Below are 18,147 nucleotides of genomic sequence, written 5' to 3' on the forward strand. Positions count from 1 at the left end.
CCCTATCATGAAGACCTGATCTAAGTGAATTGCTAGTGAGTTATAAATATTCATAGTGCTGGTTAATGACATATGCAACATTAGATTAATAATGTCTTCCAGCGTTTCAGATCCATATTCTGTTTCAATCTCTGAATTTTCATTTGCATAATTTGTCCTGGTCTGATGTTTTAGCTAATTTATTTACATACAAGCTACCTATACAGTATATGGTGATTTTAAATGAGAAATGTCAGGAAGAAAATACAAAAATGTATGACAGTAAAAAAAATAGACCAGCATAGGTCATTGAACATGTCATATAGGCACATATTGACACAATTTTAACTTGTGTTTATTAAAACATGTTTTGTTTAAACAGTAACAGTAACTGTAACACTATACTCTTATATAATATATATATATATATATATATATATTATATATATATATATATATTATATATATATATATATATATATATAATATATATACATAGGTATCCATAATTAGTGACAAAAACATACTCCAGATATAACAGTCATATTAATCAAAATCCCCTAATGGAGATCTAACTCAGATTGGAAGTAATACAATTAGCTTTAAACTGTGACTTCTCTAAGATTGTTCTTTTTTATTGTTGTACAGATTTATTTTTCCACTATGTTCAATGTATTACACTGTCTATGAAGGGATGATATTTTATATTGGAGATAATGCTGTGTATTGTAGTGTAGTACTGCCCTTTCTTTCAACAGTTATACAGTACAACTAAACATTTGTTTTGGAACACATTTTTCATCAATATACTTTATACTTGCAATTAGTTTTCATGCCTCCATAAAATCAGAAAAAAACACCTCTTCCGTAAGTCTGGTAGGCAGGGGTGCCTTTCTATATGTAGTATACACCGGGGGCCTCCGGCCCTGGTCCTGGAGTGCCCCTCTCCAGCAGGTTTTCTAGGTGTTTTTACATCATCGATCGCTAAAGATCTGCAACACCTGTTAATCTTGATAATTAAGACAGTAATTGGTTCAATTAAGTAACAGAGATTGATTGAAACGAAAACCAGCAGCCACAGTAATTCTCCAGGACCAGGGTTGGAGACCCCTGGTATACACTCATCATTGCACTCATCATTGCTTTTTTTTTTTTTTTTTTTTTTTTTTTTTTTTTTACTTAAACTTCACAAAGCTGATAACATCATTATATTACCTTTCATGTTCTGCCACTCCTTAGGTAGGCATCTGTGGCAGTGTGCCCCTTCCTGTGTATATGTTGTGTGTGGTGTGTTAATGTTGGTGTGTAGGTATTGGTGCTTGGGATATAATGGGGCGGTGGAGCACGAATGATTTAAAATATATAGTTGTAATTAGATACGAGGATGGCACAATCACTTAATGTGCAGATAAAATGTAATAGTATGTGAGCACAGGGAGTGCACCAATTAGTTCACGTGCTGGGATTTAAGTGAATGATTAATTAGTAATTTAATCCTGGCACAACGGTATATATAGATGCATGTTTCACTCATGACGGGGTTGTGTGTTTAGGGCAAAAGAGGAGCAAATAAATAAATAATTGCTACTTTGAGCTGGAGGACCAGCACGTTACTTGTTTCTGGAGTGTTCGTCCTTGTTTGTTTAGGGTTGGTCCATTTTTTGTTCAACCTGTTTGTCTTGTCAAAGTGTTTTGTCTGTTCAAGTGTTTTGTTTGTTCATTTAATAAATGCACAAGCAGTGTATTTATCATTTCCCCAATCTGCTGCGGATGTCTCTTCATTTCACTCGTAGTGCTGTGTGTTTGTCTGATGTCACCGCACAGGCCAGCTTGCCACAGCATCTCATTCAAGAGTTTGAAAAAAACACACATCTTTGCAAATGGGGTATTTTGATAAACAAAAAGTAAACATAATATTTGAAAGAAATATGAGGACTGCTATTATGGCAAACTTCATTTTTCTTCTTTTTCGTAACTTCACTGAAGTCAATTACATTATCAGTGTGGTTCAGATTTAAACAGGATATGGAATCCATCTCGCTTGGATTGTTTAAAGCAGGAAATAGAACATCAAAGAGTCAAGACAAGTTAACAATGTGTGTTATCTTGTTTGGACACGTCATCTTTTGATGTTGTTTGATCCAAGGAAACATAAGTACCGAAGGAGTTTCCATGAGGTGTTGGATCTCAAATTAAGGGATCCTTCTGTTGTGCTAATGTTTGCTATGGTCCAGGGGTTCACAAAATAATCTAGATTACATACTATTAGTAACCGTTTTTTGTCACTTCTTGCCAAAACTGACATGGCTGTCTCTGCTTTGTCTCCTTGGGGTTCACACTTGGAATTTCAAAAGTTGCCCAGTAGTTGACAGTGTGTTTCAATGATTTTTTATCAATACTAAAAAATGTCTTCTACTCTTCAGGCACCTTGTACACAAAGCCACGGTTTGTGTTCCATGTGTTATATATACAGAACACAATTGATTAGATATTTTGTACAGAAAAGTGTAAATTGGCCTGTAATTATCAAAAGATCTCAGGGTGCTACTGTATCTATATCATTAAAATATTAATCAGTACTTTACAATCACTTGTAATGGGCTTTCATTATTATTAATTATTATTTCATGCTGAAGTCTTTATCAGGGGAAAATGAAAATGGACTTGGCAACTGACATTATTAATTTGTCATTTAGCAGACACTTTTATCCAAAGCGACTTACAGACACTAGGTGAGTTACTTGCAATCAGAGTCAGATAGGACCTTGGTTTTACATCTCATCTGAAGGACAGAGCACAAGGAGGTTAAATGGCTTGCTCAGGATCAAACACAGTGAGTCAGTGGCTGAGCTGGGATTGAACTGGGAACCTCCTGGTAACAAGCCCCTTTTAACACTGGACCACCAAGCCTCCCTGACATATAGAACCCATACAGGACATGTAGTATACAGTGCTTTATGGGCGAGCTCTCAATGCTGTACCTGCCCTATAAGAGAACAGAAGGAAACAAATCTGAAGTGTAATTGTGATTACTAACTTTTAACACCTAGACCAAAACTCACAACGCTCTTCCTCTATTATGCATGTAAGTGAGATTGCAAAAAAAAAACAGACAACAAAGCTCCAGTCACTTGAAATGGTTTTGTTTTTGCTGAATTAGCAAGGCTCTTTGTGTATTGTCTGCAATGTTGTTGTTGCTGTTGCTTTCTGATTTATAGTAAGTCAACATGTCATGTGATATAACATTGTGTGACACAGTACACATCCACCCAACACAACATGTGGTACACTGTGTGTAGGGTGTCTCTTATTATAACATACATTTCTTTACACAGTTTGAGCAGACAGAATCCAAGCTGCTTTTAATAATAAGGTACAACCTGCACACAATGAATTCACTTACAATATAAAATATCTGCCACCCAGAATCATATATCCACCTCCCCCTATATTTTATCACTATCTTATCAAAGTGTTTTAATATAATACTCAATAAATGAATGCTGCTAAAATGACTAATAGCACTGATGTGTATGCAGTTATAGCATGCATGTGGCACCACTTGTTGCATTATGTATTCTGTTAGTGTACCGACACTTATATAGGGCCTTGGCTGACAAGCTGTGAAATCCTAATGTTAATTAGGGAAGTGTAAATTAGTTTTACTCACTCAAATCACCACCTATCAACTGTAAGTCCATGTTGACCCAGCCCAATAAAAGTTTGCTTTCTTTGTATTTTTCTTCCTTTAGAATCCCCTTCACCTCCAGATGGCTTTGCAGAACCCTTTTGCCCCACAAGCAAATATTGTTTTCTCTCTGCTTGCCATGAACAACTGGTACGACGTCAGCTTGGTACTGTGCCAAGATTGGAATGTTACAGATTTCCTTTTTCTTCTGCAAAACAAGTCCAAGTTTCACCTGGGATCTATAATCAACATCACTACTAACATCAGCTCTAAGAGTGACATTCAGAGTTCCTTCCAGGCCCATTTGGAGTCACTGAAAGAAACAACAGTTGTAACTTTTGGCTGTGATATAAGGATTATCAAAAAGATTTTTGAGGTTGTTACCAAATTTGGCCTGACGTTGCCGGAATACCACTGGATTTTAGGGGACTCGCAGAATGTAGAAGAGTTACGGTCTGAGGGACTTCCTATGGGTCTGTTAGCACATGGGAAAACAGCCGAGCCAGTTCTGGAACACTATGTGCAGGATGCTCTGGAACTGGTGGCAAGAGCTGTGGGGACGGCTGCCTATATACAACCAGAACTGGCTCTCATTCCCAGTACCACAAACTGCATGGATATAGAGGAAAGAAATATAACCTCAGGCCAGTACCTCTCCAGGTAATGTCATCCATTTGTTCTTGCTGTAATTTATTTAATTTGTGTTTGGGGGGGTACACAAATTAAGCACTTGGCAGAAAATGTTTAGATATATATTTATATTTCTTTTTGATTCTTTGTTTTTTAATAGTCATGGCATTATTCATTGTTTTTATCTTTTACAAGAACTGTAATTCCCAAACACAACTCCTCTGTCTTCTATTGATAGTTCAGCATTGAAAAATGAACAATTGTTTTGTTAAATATTTAGAACAATTTTAGTTTTTAGTTTTCAGATGACCAAGATTAACCTAAATCCCAGTTTCACTTATTGAACAATGATGACGTACTATCATTGTAGGTGGATATATTAAACATGTTCTTAGCGAGATCTCTAGTATTATACATTGTGAGAATCATGTGACATGGTTCAAATAATTAGCAGGAGTTGAATTGTGGTTTGCTGCAGCAGAGGTTGCCCAAAAGAAAATGTGTTTCTATTAAAAAGCTTGTCATAATCATACAGTAGCTCCTCACTAAACCGGATATGTTTTTCTGACATTAGGAGGTGTCGGGTTTAAAAAAAAAAAATCACTTTTACAAAGCTCTGGGTATGAAATTAACACAGCTAACTAACACAATTTCATTTCTTAGAAGAACTGTTGTGTCTTGCTAGCATACATAGTGAACGATTATGCAATGACTGCATAAGGGGGTCAATCATTCACTGAACAGTGTTGATTGGAAAATGGTGGACAAAAGGGTGAGGTTTAACTGCAGTTTTTCACAAGTAAGATACATGTTAGCATTTCTTAATTTCTTACTTGAGTTGTATCCTTATCTTCCTTCAGGTTTTTGGCCAACACATCATTTGATGGCCTGAGTGGTCACATCAAACTTCAGGACGAGTCAGTGATCACCTCAGACAGCCATTATTTCATTTGGAATCTGCAGCACGACCCTGTAGGAAACCCTATGTGGACGCGTCTGGGAAGCTGGAAGGAAGGGAAAGTTGTCATGGACTATGGGATCTGGCCCAACAAAAAGCTGTTTCATCATGGGAGCAATGGAAGGCACTCATCCCGTCTTCAACTAAGGGTGGTCACCCTGGTGGAACACCCTTTTGTGTTCACCCGGGAGGTGGATGAAGATGGGCAATGCCCAGCAGGCCAGCTGTGCCTTGACCCCCTCACTAATGATACATCTGTGCTTGAGAACTTGTTTGAGAATCTTCAGGGTGTAAATGACACTGTGCCCATAGAGTTGAAGAAATGTTGCTATGGTTACTGCATTGACCTTTTGGAGAAACTAGCTGAGGACATGGGCATTCATTTTGACCTTTACATTGTTGGAGATGGTAAATACGGTGCCTATAAAAATGGCCGCTGGACAGGACTGGTTGGGGACCTCATGAGTGGGGCAGCACAAATGGCTGTGACCTCATTCAGTATTAACTCTGCCCGGAGCCAAATAATTGACTTCACTAGCCCTTTTTTTTCCACCAGTTTAGGCATACTTGTAAGGACTAGGGATACAGCAGCACCGATCGGGGCCTTTATGTGGCCTTTGCACTGGAGCATGTGGTTAGGGATATTTGTGTCTTTGCATGTCACTGCCATATTTCTCACCCTTTATGAATGGAAGAGCCCATTTGGCATGACTCCCAATGGTCGTAACAGAAAGAAGGTGTTTTCTTTCTCGTCTGCCCTCAATGTCTGTTATGCCATCTTGTTTGGCAGAACAGCTGCCATCAAGCCACCCAAGTGCTGGACAGGGAGGTTTCTGATGAACCTCTGGGCTATATTTTGCTTATTTTGCCTATCCACATACACAGCTAACCTGGCTGCTGTGATGGTGGGGGGAAAAATCTATGAAGAGCTCTCTGGAATACATGATCCTAAGGTAAGAAAATACAAGTATGATAATATGGGTAATGCCAAGATGATTTGTCTATGCATGACTGGCCTCTTGTAAACTAGGTGTGTATCTTTTTGTTGAGTAATTGAAATCGTATTACACATACATCTTTACAGAGTTATTCTAAAGAAAACCCTAAAGAAAATTTGGCAGTTACATTACCAAATAGATTAGTAAAATTGCCACTGAGTTTAAATAAATCAAGTTCCTTGTAGTGTTCTAATTAAAGCCTTGTAAAAGGAGACCATGCTGAAGAATACATTTAATGAGAGTTGAAAACTTGTATCAGTTAATCCCATTTGTAATCTTTGGCTACCCAAACATTAGATGCAGAGTTTATATCTAAACTTGGAGTAACCAGGTTTTTGTTTGTTTGTTTGTTTTTGTTTTAGCTGTTTTTAGTTTATAGTTTGTAATTTACACAGATTAAAAATAAATGGCAGCACTTCAGGTTACGGTGCACAAATAACCATGTAATTACTGTGTAACTATATGGTAATAATCCAGTTTTACTGGGTAAATACCAATTGTTTTCCATTTTTTCATTGTAACTACTGTTGGTTTATGTAGGTAGTTAAATGGAAATGGTCTTGTTTCCTGTTATAATTAGAATTTTAACAATCTGCTGTTGCCTGTCATCTTAAATTGGTATTCTCATTAACACAGTTACTGATTGCAATGAGAAACAGGCTGCAAATAAATGAACAGTTACTCAGTTACAGTATTCCAGTCTATTCCAACAGTAGTTACAATGAAAGAAAGGAAAACAACTGGTATTTACCTAGTTCAACTGGATTATTACCATAACATTACACAGTAATTACATGGTTATTTGTGCACTATAATCTAAATTTGCTGCCAAATAAATAATGTGAATACTTTGATCCACTCCAGTAAATTCCCGATGCTTTGCAGAGAAGACACTGAAGTTGCCAAGTGTTACTTGACTGAAAACACACTCAACTTGATCGTGGTAACTTTATCAAATTCTGGGCTCTCAACATTGGTCAAAACTAAAAAAAAAAAACTGCATTATTTCAACTTATTTCCAAATATTACTGATAGTGTATTTGTTCCAAGACTGTTTCCTAATGCTGACTGCTAAAGGCAGCACTGCCTTGGAAGCACTTTTTAAATCTATTTTCTATTTCTGCAGTTTCAGCTGTGAATCATTTATCTGACCAATGACTACAAAGTTTTACTTACAACTTTTTTTTTTGTACTGAATGCAATTAGGGCTTTTGTTTTCAAGCATCTCAAGACAGAATTAAAATTAGCAACATTATCAGTGGTTACACCATTTTTGTGTACTTGAAATAAGGTATAATGGCTTTGCTGTTGCATGTTACAAGGTAATAATGGAGAGTTTGCTTTTTGAGAGAAGGGCTCTAGCTTCCCTGTGAAATGTCTCATTAGTAAGCTTTTTTTTGTTTTGTTTTTAATTGAAGTGACTGATGGTAATAGACATTTGATTTGCCATGCTTGACTTACTTAGACAATTCAGGCTTGAAAACAATCAAAATAATCAAACAAAAACACATAAATGGTTTCTGTCTACGCTCTGACCATAGCTTGAGCAGCAGAACTATAAAACAAGCTTTGAGTTATAGCCATTTTGAAGACATCAATGTAAATTAGTCTTCCTTTAAAAAATAAAAAGAAAGAAAGAAAAGAAAATGGTCTGTTGCCCAAGGCACTGCTTTTTACATTTCATAGCAAAAGTAGAGCCGGGACTAGATTATTTTTTAAATGTGCACTCCATTGCAAGCATTTCTGTTTCAGAGTTATATAGACACTGAGATATTCCATTAAAATCATTCTCCTTGAATATTAATGAAAAAGTTTAATTTAGTCATTCTCTTTGTTTATTATATTTTCAAAAAGTTGAAACTGATTATAAGCAATTTAACTTTTTTAAAATTGAATTTCATCATCATTTTAATTAGTTAACACGCTAGACTACAAACCTCAGGCATTGTTGTAAAAGCCTTTCTGTGCTTCAAATATTTCCTAAAATTAATGTTTATAATTATGGGGTGCCATGTGTAAAAAAAAAAAAAAAAAAAAAGGTGTTCCTATTTTAACATGTCTTTTTTTCCAGATTTAACTTAAATATTTAACTGGCCAGGTAAATCTGGAGTTTGTATGCAAATGACCTCTGTCAACTTTGTGCTTTCACGCGATTTTATTGGCTATTGCAATGCTAATCTGGGAATATGCCAATGTAAGCATTACAAAAGCCAATAAAATTGCGAGAAACACAAAGCGAGCAGAACTCATTTGCATACAAACTCCAGATTTAGCTGGCCAGTTAAATATTTAGCTAAATGTTAAATCTTGTTAAGGGAATTAATATTTAGTTAAATATTTAGGTAAATGTTAAATCTTGTAACTAGATTCATAAATAGTAGATTCTAGCACCAGGGTACCTCATAAAGCATCAGCAACATTAAATTCTGCCACCAGTAGATATATCTATTTATTTTTATTTTATTTGAAAAAAAAAAAAAAGTTTTATTCCTTAGCAACCATCAGATGGTGGTAGTTTCTCATTGGGTCTGGGCTACTCACATCTGCATACACAGGAGAGAAGGTTCATGTCGTGTGGGAAGTTGTGATGGGGGCTTGACTGGGGCAGCGTTTGATAATTTAGCACCAGTATTTAGCGTTATACATAAGCCAGGGTGCAAATCGTTTTGAAAATTGGTGATAAACTGCTTGAAAGTTGCACCAATTTTCAAATTGATTTGCACCCCGGGTATTGTATAATGATACATTATTTATTAAAGGCTGTATTGAAGGACAAGCTGGTAAAGACTAAACTGTATTCCCATATTCAGTGTATTTTATTAAAAAGTAATAACACTCTCCCTTTTTTTAAGCTTCACCACCCTTCCCAGGGTTTTCGCTTTGGGACTGTCCGGGAAAGCAGTGCAGAGGATTATGTTAAGAAAAGCTTTCCAGAAATGCATGAGTACATGAGAAGATATAATGTGCCAGCTACACCAGATGGAGTGGAACACTTAATGTGAGTAATTTGAATATTTGTAGCAAAAAAAAAAAAAAAAAAGACATTCAAGCAAAACTAAAACCAGCGGTCCAGATAAGCTGAATACCTGCCACTTTTACACACAAAAATCCATAATATGCACTAAGTTTAAATTGAACATGTAAAAATATGCATAGCAATTTTATTACACTGCTTGTCTGCCTTCCCTCTTGCCTCCCCTAAAACTTCCACTTACAACTACATCTCCCAGAATACAATGGCTTCAGTTAATAGAAAACTGTATACAAGAAAAACCAATCCAACAAACAGGATCCAATCTCTGGCTAGCCCTGCTGTCTTTGCAGCCAATCACAGTAAAAAAAAAAAAAAACAATTTGAACTACACAGGTTGAAGCAGAAACACCCCAGTCCAGGTGCCTTTAATATTAAACTGTTTTATAACTTATTAATGCATTTCCTTATTTTATTTATCTGTATAGCTTTAAAGTGAAGTTTTAATATGTTCACTGAGTTTAAGAATTTAATGCTAAAATATAAGTAATGAAATTAATTTTCAGAGTCAGAGTGATACCTTGAAAAAAATGCGCTGAGCTGATAAAGAACCTTCAGTCTAGGCAGCATTCTCAAAAAAAAGTGTTGCAAGAGGCAAATCATGTAACAAGCTGGCAACAGGTGTTTTTAGGCAAATTTGCTGATTATGAAAATCTCTGTTGCCAAGCCAGATTTCTGGTCTGAAGCACAGAATTCAAGATGGCCGCCTGTGACAAAGTGCCCCGCCCCTGGGCTATTTATTTGTGTTGTATGTTACGTGCAGTGTGTTAATGTTGGTGTATAGTTATTGGTACATGAGATATAAATGGGTCTGTGTAACACGAGTATTTAAAATGTATATTTGTATTTAGGCACGAGGATTGCACAGCACTTCACGTGCAGGTAAAATAATAAATGAGCACAGGGAATTGCACTTTTATTAATTCACGTACAGTTGTACCGAGGCTCCAATTGAATGATTGATGTCTCGGTACAGCTGCATAAAAGCAGCATGTTTTCACTCACTCGAGGTTGTGTGTTCAGTGAGTGGAGAACGGGTGTGGAGAGGAGAAAGTAAGACGTAAAGTAAATCATAAATCAGCTCATCGTGTTTGTCTGTGTAGTCCGTTTTGTTTGTATATTTATTTTGGCTAAAGTGCCGTGTCCTGTGTTTTGTTTGTCTTTCAACCTTTTATTTTCTGCTTGTGTAATCATTAAATACTGAGCACAAGCAAGTGCTCAGCTTCACCAAAAACTCCACCTCTCTGTTTATTTTTGTGTTGGCTCCTGTTTCTGGTCTGACGTCACCCACTACAGCCGTCTTTGTGATACCGCCAAATAAATAAACTGTGATTTCTCCGGTTCTAGATCAGCTAAACTTGAAATTTCAAAACTTTTTATGAGGTTGTTGAGGTCTAGAAATTCAATGGAATATGTTTTATAAGTGTTGGAATGTTTAAAATGTATATTTCCAAAATGGTAACAAAATATTGGGGGAAAAAATGAAAAGAATGGATGAAAATGTTAACAAATTTTGTCATATAATCTTTATTTTTTTAAACAAGAACAAAATAATGTTTTAGTATCACATTTCGTGTCCTATAGTTCAGATATTGCTGGATCGAATCTGGGATATCCCATTTACAGGCCATGCACCACCCGGGCAGGGACAGTTCAAGATGGCTGGGTATTCCCTGTCTCACCGTGCATTAGTAACTACTGTAAGTCAGTATGGAGGTTGTAGTGATGAGATAGGGTGTTAAAATAGGGCATTTCCAAATTGGGAGGAAAACAGAGGTAAAACAATTGTCTATTTCAAATTTTAAAAATAAATAAGAAGTAAACTGCAACAAACAGTTTTCCAGGCAAGTTCTATTAAAGTGACTGCTATCAAAACATTAGACGTTTAAACATCTGGCACTGCAAGAGCACATGGTTATGCATTACAATTGTGCTTTTCTGCATTTGCACATACGGTCCCTGCGTTGTCTTGTCTTGCAAGAACATCAAATCACATCCGGAACAGCATTCAAAGTTGTCAGAATGAGGGCCAGTTTTCCTCCAGCATCAAGTTTCCACCCTGAGTCAACTGATGCAGGAAGTTTCATTTCAGCATGGTGGGCATTCTCCCATATGGCTGCTTGATAGTGTGAACGCATGATGTGCTGTCGCAGTGCATCACTCGTTGGGGATAGAGATTCTGTTTTTTTTGTTTTGGCAAACATAACGTGACGGGCAGAGTCCACACTTGTAACCTGTGATCCGACCCTGTAAAGCTTCAAAACAAACTCTTCAGCACTATGCATTGCATTTTCAGTTAAAGGAACCTTCCCTAGTTCAGAAAGCAGCTCAGCATGGCTTGTGAATACCTTCCACCCTGCATGCTTGCTGTTGTTTGCAAGGTAAGACGTCACATTGCATCCTGTGAGTGCATAAATGCAAGCAAATTGGACTTCAGCATTGATGGCAACTGAAAACATAATGTATGAATTGGATTAAACTTCCTCCTCTTTCCTGTTCCAGCCACCATCCATAGTTTTGTGCACTGCATGTTCTCAACGTGGTGAATCAGAAGCAGGAATACATCAGTGTCCCGAATTGAAACCACTACTGTATCGAAGCTGCTGTTGACTGCATGCAGTACCATTTGTTTGTCTGCATCTTCATGTAATGCTTGCAGTGGTGTTACATCTGTTGATGGATTGGTTGATATCACTTCTATTTCATCTTCAAAACCTTCAGCAGCAACAACTTCAAGGTTGGGATAATTGCATGAGATCAGCTGTTCAGAGAGGAAGTTGCAAGATCTGCCTTGTTCTCTGCCAATGCCAAAACGTTTGTCCAGTTCTTTGGCAGTGGCACATCTCTGTTCTCAATGACACGCCTTATTGGTCGGGACGCTTTTGAGCGCTTCTGGTGAGTTCTGGTCTTGACTGATTTTTCCCAATAACTCTGTTGTATGTTGAGCCAGCTTGTTCTACTTGTTCCACAAAAATGTCAGCGAGGTTGCCAAATGTAGTTGCATTTGCAGGTTTTCCAAGAACCACTACCATTGCCTGGCCATCGATAATCAGTTTTGGGCGCTCAATCTGCTCTGGATATTCAATATCTGCTATCAGCAGATTCATCAGTGCTGCTTTATCTCCACTATTCATTTCAGCCAACGCAAGAGGCACCGGGAGAAATTCATGCTTCAAGATGAACAAAAGATCAACTGGCCTCCCAGCCTCATAAGCTGTGATAAGCCTCTGTAATACACTTCTATCAGCCTTGATTAACTTCTCTGTTGACGTCTTTTACATCTTCACATTGTACAGGTCACTGAAAGTGGGAGCATTATTTTTTGGTGATAAATCACTGCAGGCTTTCCATCTTCATTTAGCACAAGGTGCTCCTCCACAAACTTCATGACCTGTTTCTATACAAGTCTTTTGACATTAAGAAGTGATGTTTGAATTTTCTCAGTAGCAAGGTCTTTGGTGGCAACATTTTGTAGCGTCCCAGAGCTGGCATCCCGTGAGAACACGTTGAACATTGTCTCGCTTGCGGCGACCGGCAGTCAGTTCAGTGTGACCCACAGGGGAAGGATAAAGACCAAACATTACAAGCGTTTTCTGTATGATGTCAGTCCCCCCAGTAGTAGGGAAGGGCCCATTTTTGCAAGGCTGAGGTTTCATTTGTGACACCAACAATGCCACCAGAGTCTATGCCTGTGCCAACAATCCACTCTTGGGCGTGGTCTGCATCCACTTGATTAAACTTCTGCAGTGACCTCTTTGACGACGAAGTCACCTCTATAGAAAGCTGCCTTGACTTCCGCTGGGAGTTGGTTCACTTTGGCAATGAAAATTGTAAGTGACTTCAAATAGTTTGTGTGGTCTTACCTGGCAATATGAAGCACCATCTCTGAAAGCGTAGAGATAAAGATCCCACTTGCCATCACAAATTGCCCGTGTGACCATGAGCAGTGTAGAAATCATCTCCATGTAGCTCCACCAGAATGCAAAGTTCACATTCTCTTGAGACTCAATGTCCACAAACTCACTAATGTAGTGCTGGGTATTATATCATTATTTATGTAGTGCTGAGTATTACATGCACCATTATTTAGTTTGATCTCAATAACCCCATAAAAAAGTTAATAATAAAAGTTATTTGACAAAATTTGTTAACATTTTCATCCACTGTATTAATTTTTTCCCCCAATATTTTGTTACCATTTTGAAAATGTAAATTGTGAACATTTCTACACTTATAAAACATATTCCATTGAATTTCTAGACCTCAATAACCTCGTAAAAAGTTTTGAAATTTCAAGTTTAGCTGATCTAGAACCATAGAAATCACAGTTTATTTATTTGGTGGCCATCTTGAATTCTGTGCTTTAGGCCAGAAATCCGGATTGCCAACAGAGATTTTCATAATCAGAAGGGTCAAATTAGCCTAAAAACACCTGTTGCCAGCTTGTTACATGATTTGCCTCTTGCATCAATTTCTAAGATCTTTTTAGAAATTTCTGCCTAGACTAATTGTAGAACACACACGTGTTGTACAGTAGTTTATAGTAACATTGCAATTTAAATGGAAGGCTTTTTTTAATGCCTACTCCGTTACCATTAAAGATTGTACAGTATTTATCGAGATTACAAGGTAATGTTGCAGTTTACCCCCTGAAAATACATTTTACTTTGTGTTAAAATTAGAGGCTAAGTTTCTCCCAGATCCAAAACCTTATCTGAAGCACTGACTAAAAGCATTGAAACTTTTGAGATTGAGAATCAGTTAGCTTTAAGGCTGCCACATTTAAACGTGCAAATGCCTACATTTAGTTTACTATTAATAAATGTTTAAAATATCCATAAACTATAAATTAACATTAAGCCGCACATAAATCTGTATCATTTTATCCCTGGTGTGTTTTTGTATTACATTGTAATCACATACTGACTGAATGGCATTGCGGTTCAATATTAAACAAGCTAGCTTATTTTTCTTATATTTTTTTTTTACATACTTGCGTGCCAGCACTCGTATACTGTACTAGCACTCGTTAAGAAACTGCAGTCCACAATGCACCTGACTGGACTCAAATGAATGCTCATTAAATTGCTTTGCTAGTTTATAATGATGCAGTGTTGACATTTTGAAATACAATTTCCTCTCTAAGTGAAAGAGGAGATGGTATTTAGAAAAAAAGTTCAATGAAGAGTTGTTGTATGTAAGAGGTGTGTGCTTAAGATTGTGCTTTATGTTAATTAGCCATTTTCCTGACCTAGATGAATCACGCCTCGGGAAAATTAATTTTCTAAGCATATTCTTTCTTCTACTTTATTGACATTCAACTTTTGGGAGCCCTTTTGATCTGTCAAGCCTTATGGGAACTTAACTGATTAATTTTTCATTTTGAGCTTTTTTTTTATTTATTCATTAATCAAGTGTAAACTCATTGAGACCAAAGCCTTGTTTGCAATGACTAGTCTTGCATACCATTCACCTTTAAGGCCTGCAGTGTAGGCCCTAGGGGACAAAAACCAGAGGTAACTTGCAAAGCCAAATTAATTGGTAAATACCCTGTGGGTCCTCAGCCAAATCTGAAAGAACAAGAAACATATTTCTAAGAAACAAAACTAATACTTTTTTAAACGTGCCCTGTGACTGTTTTTACTCCCTTAGTACTGTAATGTGTAACATTTTCTTTTAGGGATGATCCACAGAAGCTAGATGCCTTTATCATGGACAAAGCGCTTTTGGATTATGAGGTGTCAATAGATGCTGACTGCAAACTACTGACAGTAGGGAAGCCATTTGCTATTGAAGGTATTTTTTTTTTTTAGAAATTGAATCTATACACTTTGAACTGTGTTCTATTAGGGTTTTGTGAATTATTTTTATTTTTAAAGCAATGCAGTTGCAGTTTCACAATCTTTCTTCCTTGACTACAGTATGCTGGACTGTATTGACCATTTATATAAGATATGTATATGTATTTAGCTACTTTATATTGTTTCTAATAATTGAAGCTAATTAATTTATATGACTCTTAACAACATCGTGGTAATGGTTTTTAATAATACCAATTTGTCTGATGGAATTGTATGGTGAATATTGGTTTTTCTACACCAGTGCAAGACTACTAGTTCAGTTATCCACCAGCATGAATTCATAATGACAGAACATTTCTGAAGTAATCAACATATGGTTAGGGTTCATGCTTTTAATAATTGGTGCTGTGACTCTGATCTCATACCTGATCATTCAAGGCTGGCTAGAGTAATGGGAGTGTATTGGCGCTACACATTTTGACCCCTGTCAGTAAATTTAAGTTAAAACCTTTGGCATAGTGAATAGTGCGTAACTGTCTCCAGTTTGTGCCGGATTGTGCCCAGCCTGCTCTCTGTTACATGGGTTACAGCTGAGTGCTATGAACCAAATCGCCAAGCAGCATTCTGACTGTTTGGATTTTTGAAATCTAAAAGGCCATTTAAAATGATAGAATGCCAATATTGGTTACTAGATTAGTTTTTTGTTTTTGTTTTTAATGCTAATTTATTGAGTTGGGTACCATACTACCACATGCTGTACATCCCAGTAAACATAATATTATTTTACTGTATTTGAATGACTAGGACTCGGACCAAATCAAAACTTTGATAATTATTACAACCTTTCTAAGAAAGAAAAGTTAAACATTGGACTGTCACATCCGGAATGTTTATTTCATTTTTAGTTTAAGGTTTTCTGCACTAACTGGACATCTTATCAACCCCTTAGGATATGGAATTGGCCTTCCACAGAATTCTCCGCTAACCTCAAATATTTCAGAGTATATCAGTCAGTACAAATCTGATGGCTTCATGGACATGCTGCATGACAAGTGGTATAAAGTTGTACCATGTGCCAAAAGAAGTTTTGCTGTGACGGAGGTAAGAACTTTTTTAAAGTGTGTGTATATATATATATATATATATATATATATATATATATATATATATATATATATATATATATTATAGATATATATATATATATATATATATATATATAATCTAATTCACAGAGATAGTTTTCTCATAGTCCTACTCTGTGCTTCAAAGTACACAGTGGGTGTGATCATGATTTTATATTATTTTGTAATGTCAATTGGAATCATTACTTCACTAGGGGTTTGCCTGAGTCTGAGTACAAACAAGTATTTATAGCGAGTATGACCATTTTTCCTAGATCAATATTACACAAGTAATTTTGCTATTACTCGGTATGCAAAGAAAAACTGAAGCCTATAGATAGACAATCCAGGGGAGAAGGAGGAGGGACACAATTTGGAACACAGTGGAGCTAAGCGTCATTGTGTGTTGTGTGAGTGAGGGCGTCAGGCAGGTGGAATGTTCAGCTCAGAATCAAACTCTTTTCAGATATAACTAGTAAACAAATAATACAAAATAAATCTGGTCTAAAAGGTTTTCATAATGCACAATAAATCACCACTCCATCACAGACACCCTGTATAATTTAATAATAAACGTATTACTGCGCAACAGGAATTGAAATGACACATTAGAATTTCAAAACGATAAAAAGCATTGTTAATCCTTACCCTTGTCAACAGCAAGGGGCTCAGATGGACCCAAGCATATTTAAAATGAACAGATATCATAACTCTTAGAAGATCGTGGGATAGCCTTACACTGGATTACACTTTAATCGTTTACCTTTATTTTGATGCCAAGAACATCCTTGTCCGACTTGGGAAATGGGAGAAATCCTTCTTCAAAGTGCACATGGTATATTTTTGGGGTTCACCCTTTCCACTTTGCAAGGTTTACAAAAATGTAAACATTTTCACATAACACAGTCACAGCTGCTGCTTACTGGCAGCATACAGTTTTGAAAGTTGCAGGAGAGCTTACAGAGATGTAGAAACGGTGTGTCGTATCTAAAATTATTGATGTAAGTATAGATACTAATTTGTTTAGCCAATAGTCATTTTCATGAAACTGTACATTTAAGTGTGTATAATACATTTGTTTTCAGTACTGTATTCGGTAACTGCATTCTTTACAGCATCCTGCTTATTCCCTCCTGCAGTACATTATTGAAAAAAGAAAAAAGAAAATATTCAGTGAGCAAAAAAGTTGTGTCTTGCATATACTGTTTAGGCTATCATGTGCAGCTCCTGCTTACTTGCAGAATAGAGTGTTGAGAGTTTCAGGGGAGCTGGGATGAATGTAGAAGAGATGTACTGCTTCTAAAATGATTGATTTAGCTCTGCAGATTAATTTATTTAGCTGTTTGTCAATTTTCTATTATCCGATTATTTCAATGTACATTACTGAAATAAAATATGATTTTATTCTGCAAGTATAAGACTAGACAGAAGTGGTGAAACTCAAAAGGCAGAGAAAATTTTCTTGGTTCCAGTCCAGTTTTACTAGTCCACTTCAAGGCTTGGCATTAGCACTCTCCACTTTGTTAACGGAGGGTCCTTACTGTTATACCCCATGGGTGGGGTCTTAAAGGTGACTTTAGTGTCCTTAAAGTTACCGATTTCCATATGGTGATTTACACAGCGACTGCAACGCTTAATATTCATGACACTGAACTTTATAGTTGAAAGGAATATCCAAGAAATTTCTTACAAATCTATTATTTGTCAAAGCATGGTCCCATGTTTTAGACAAAACAGCTTCAGTTTAAGACAACCAATCAGCAAGCATTAATTTGTCTTCTGACCTTACACTGTGTTTTGTTTACAAACCATGTGTGATACATCATTACACACACACACACACACACACACACACACAAGACATTTGTTGCAGAAAATTGTTGCAGGGTAGAATAAGACCAATGACAATCTGAAATGATCCTGTCTTTAAGCAATACT

General features: G+C 36.6%; 1 protein-coding gene across 1 annotated transcript in view; it reads left to right on the forward strand.

Annotated features, from left to right (window-relative positions):
- LOC121314653 (glutamate receptor ionotropic, NMDA 3A-like) overlaps positions 1-18,147 on the forward strand; it is a 41,703-nt gene that overhangs the window by 10,781 nt on the left and 12,775 nt on the right. The window contains exons 2-6 of the mRNA XM_041248117.1: positions 3,732-4,327; positions 5,158-6,208; positions 9,106-9,251; positions 14,965-15,080; positions 16,035-16,186. Coding sequence (XP_041104051.1) covers positions 3,732-4,327; positions 5,158-6,208; positions 9,106-9,251; positions 14,965-15,080; positions 16,035-16,186 — 2,061 coding nt within the window. The remainder of the gene's footprint in view (positions 1-3,731; positions 4,328-5,157; positions 6,209-9,105; positions 9,252-14,964; positions 15,081-16,034; positions 16,187-18,147) is intronic.

This window comes from Polyodon spathula, chromosome 1 (genome assembly GCF_017654505.1).
Source record: "Polyodon spathula isolate WHYD16114869_AA chromosome 1, ASM1765450v1, whole genome shotgun sequence".
NCBI lineage: Eukaryota > Metazoa > Chordata > Actinopteri > Acipenseriformes > Polyodontidae > Polyodon > Polyodon spathula.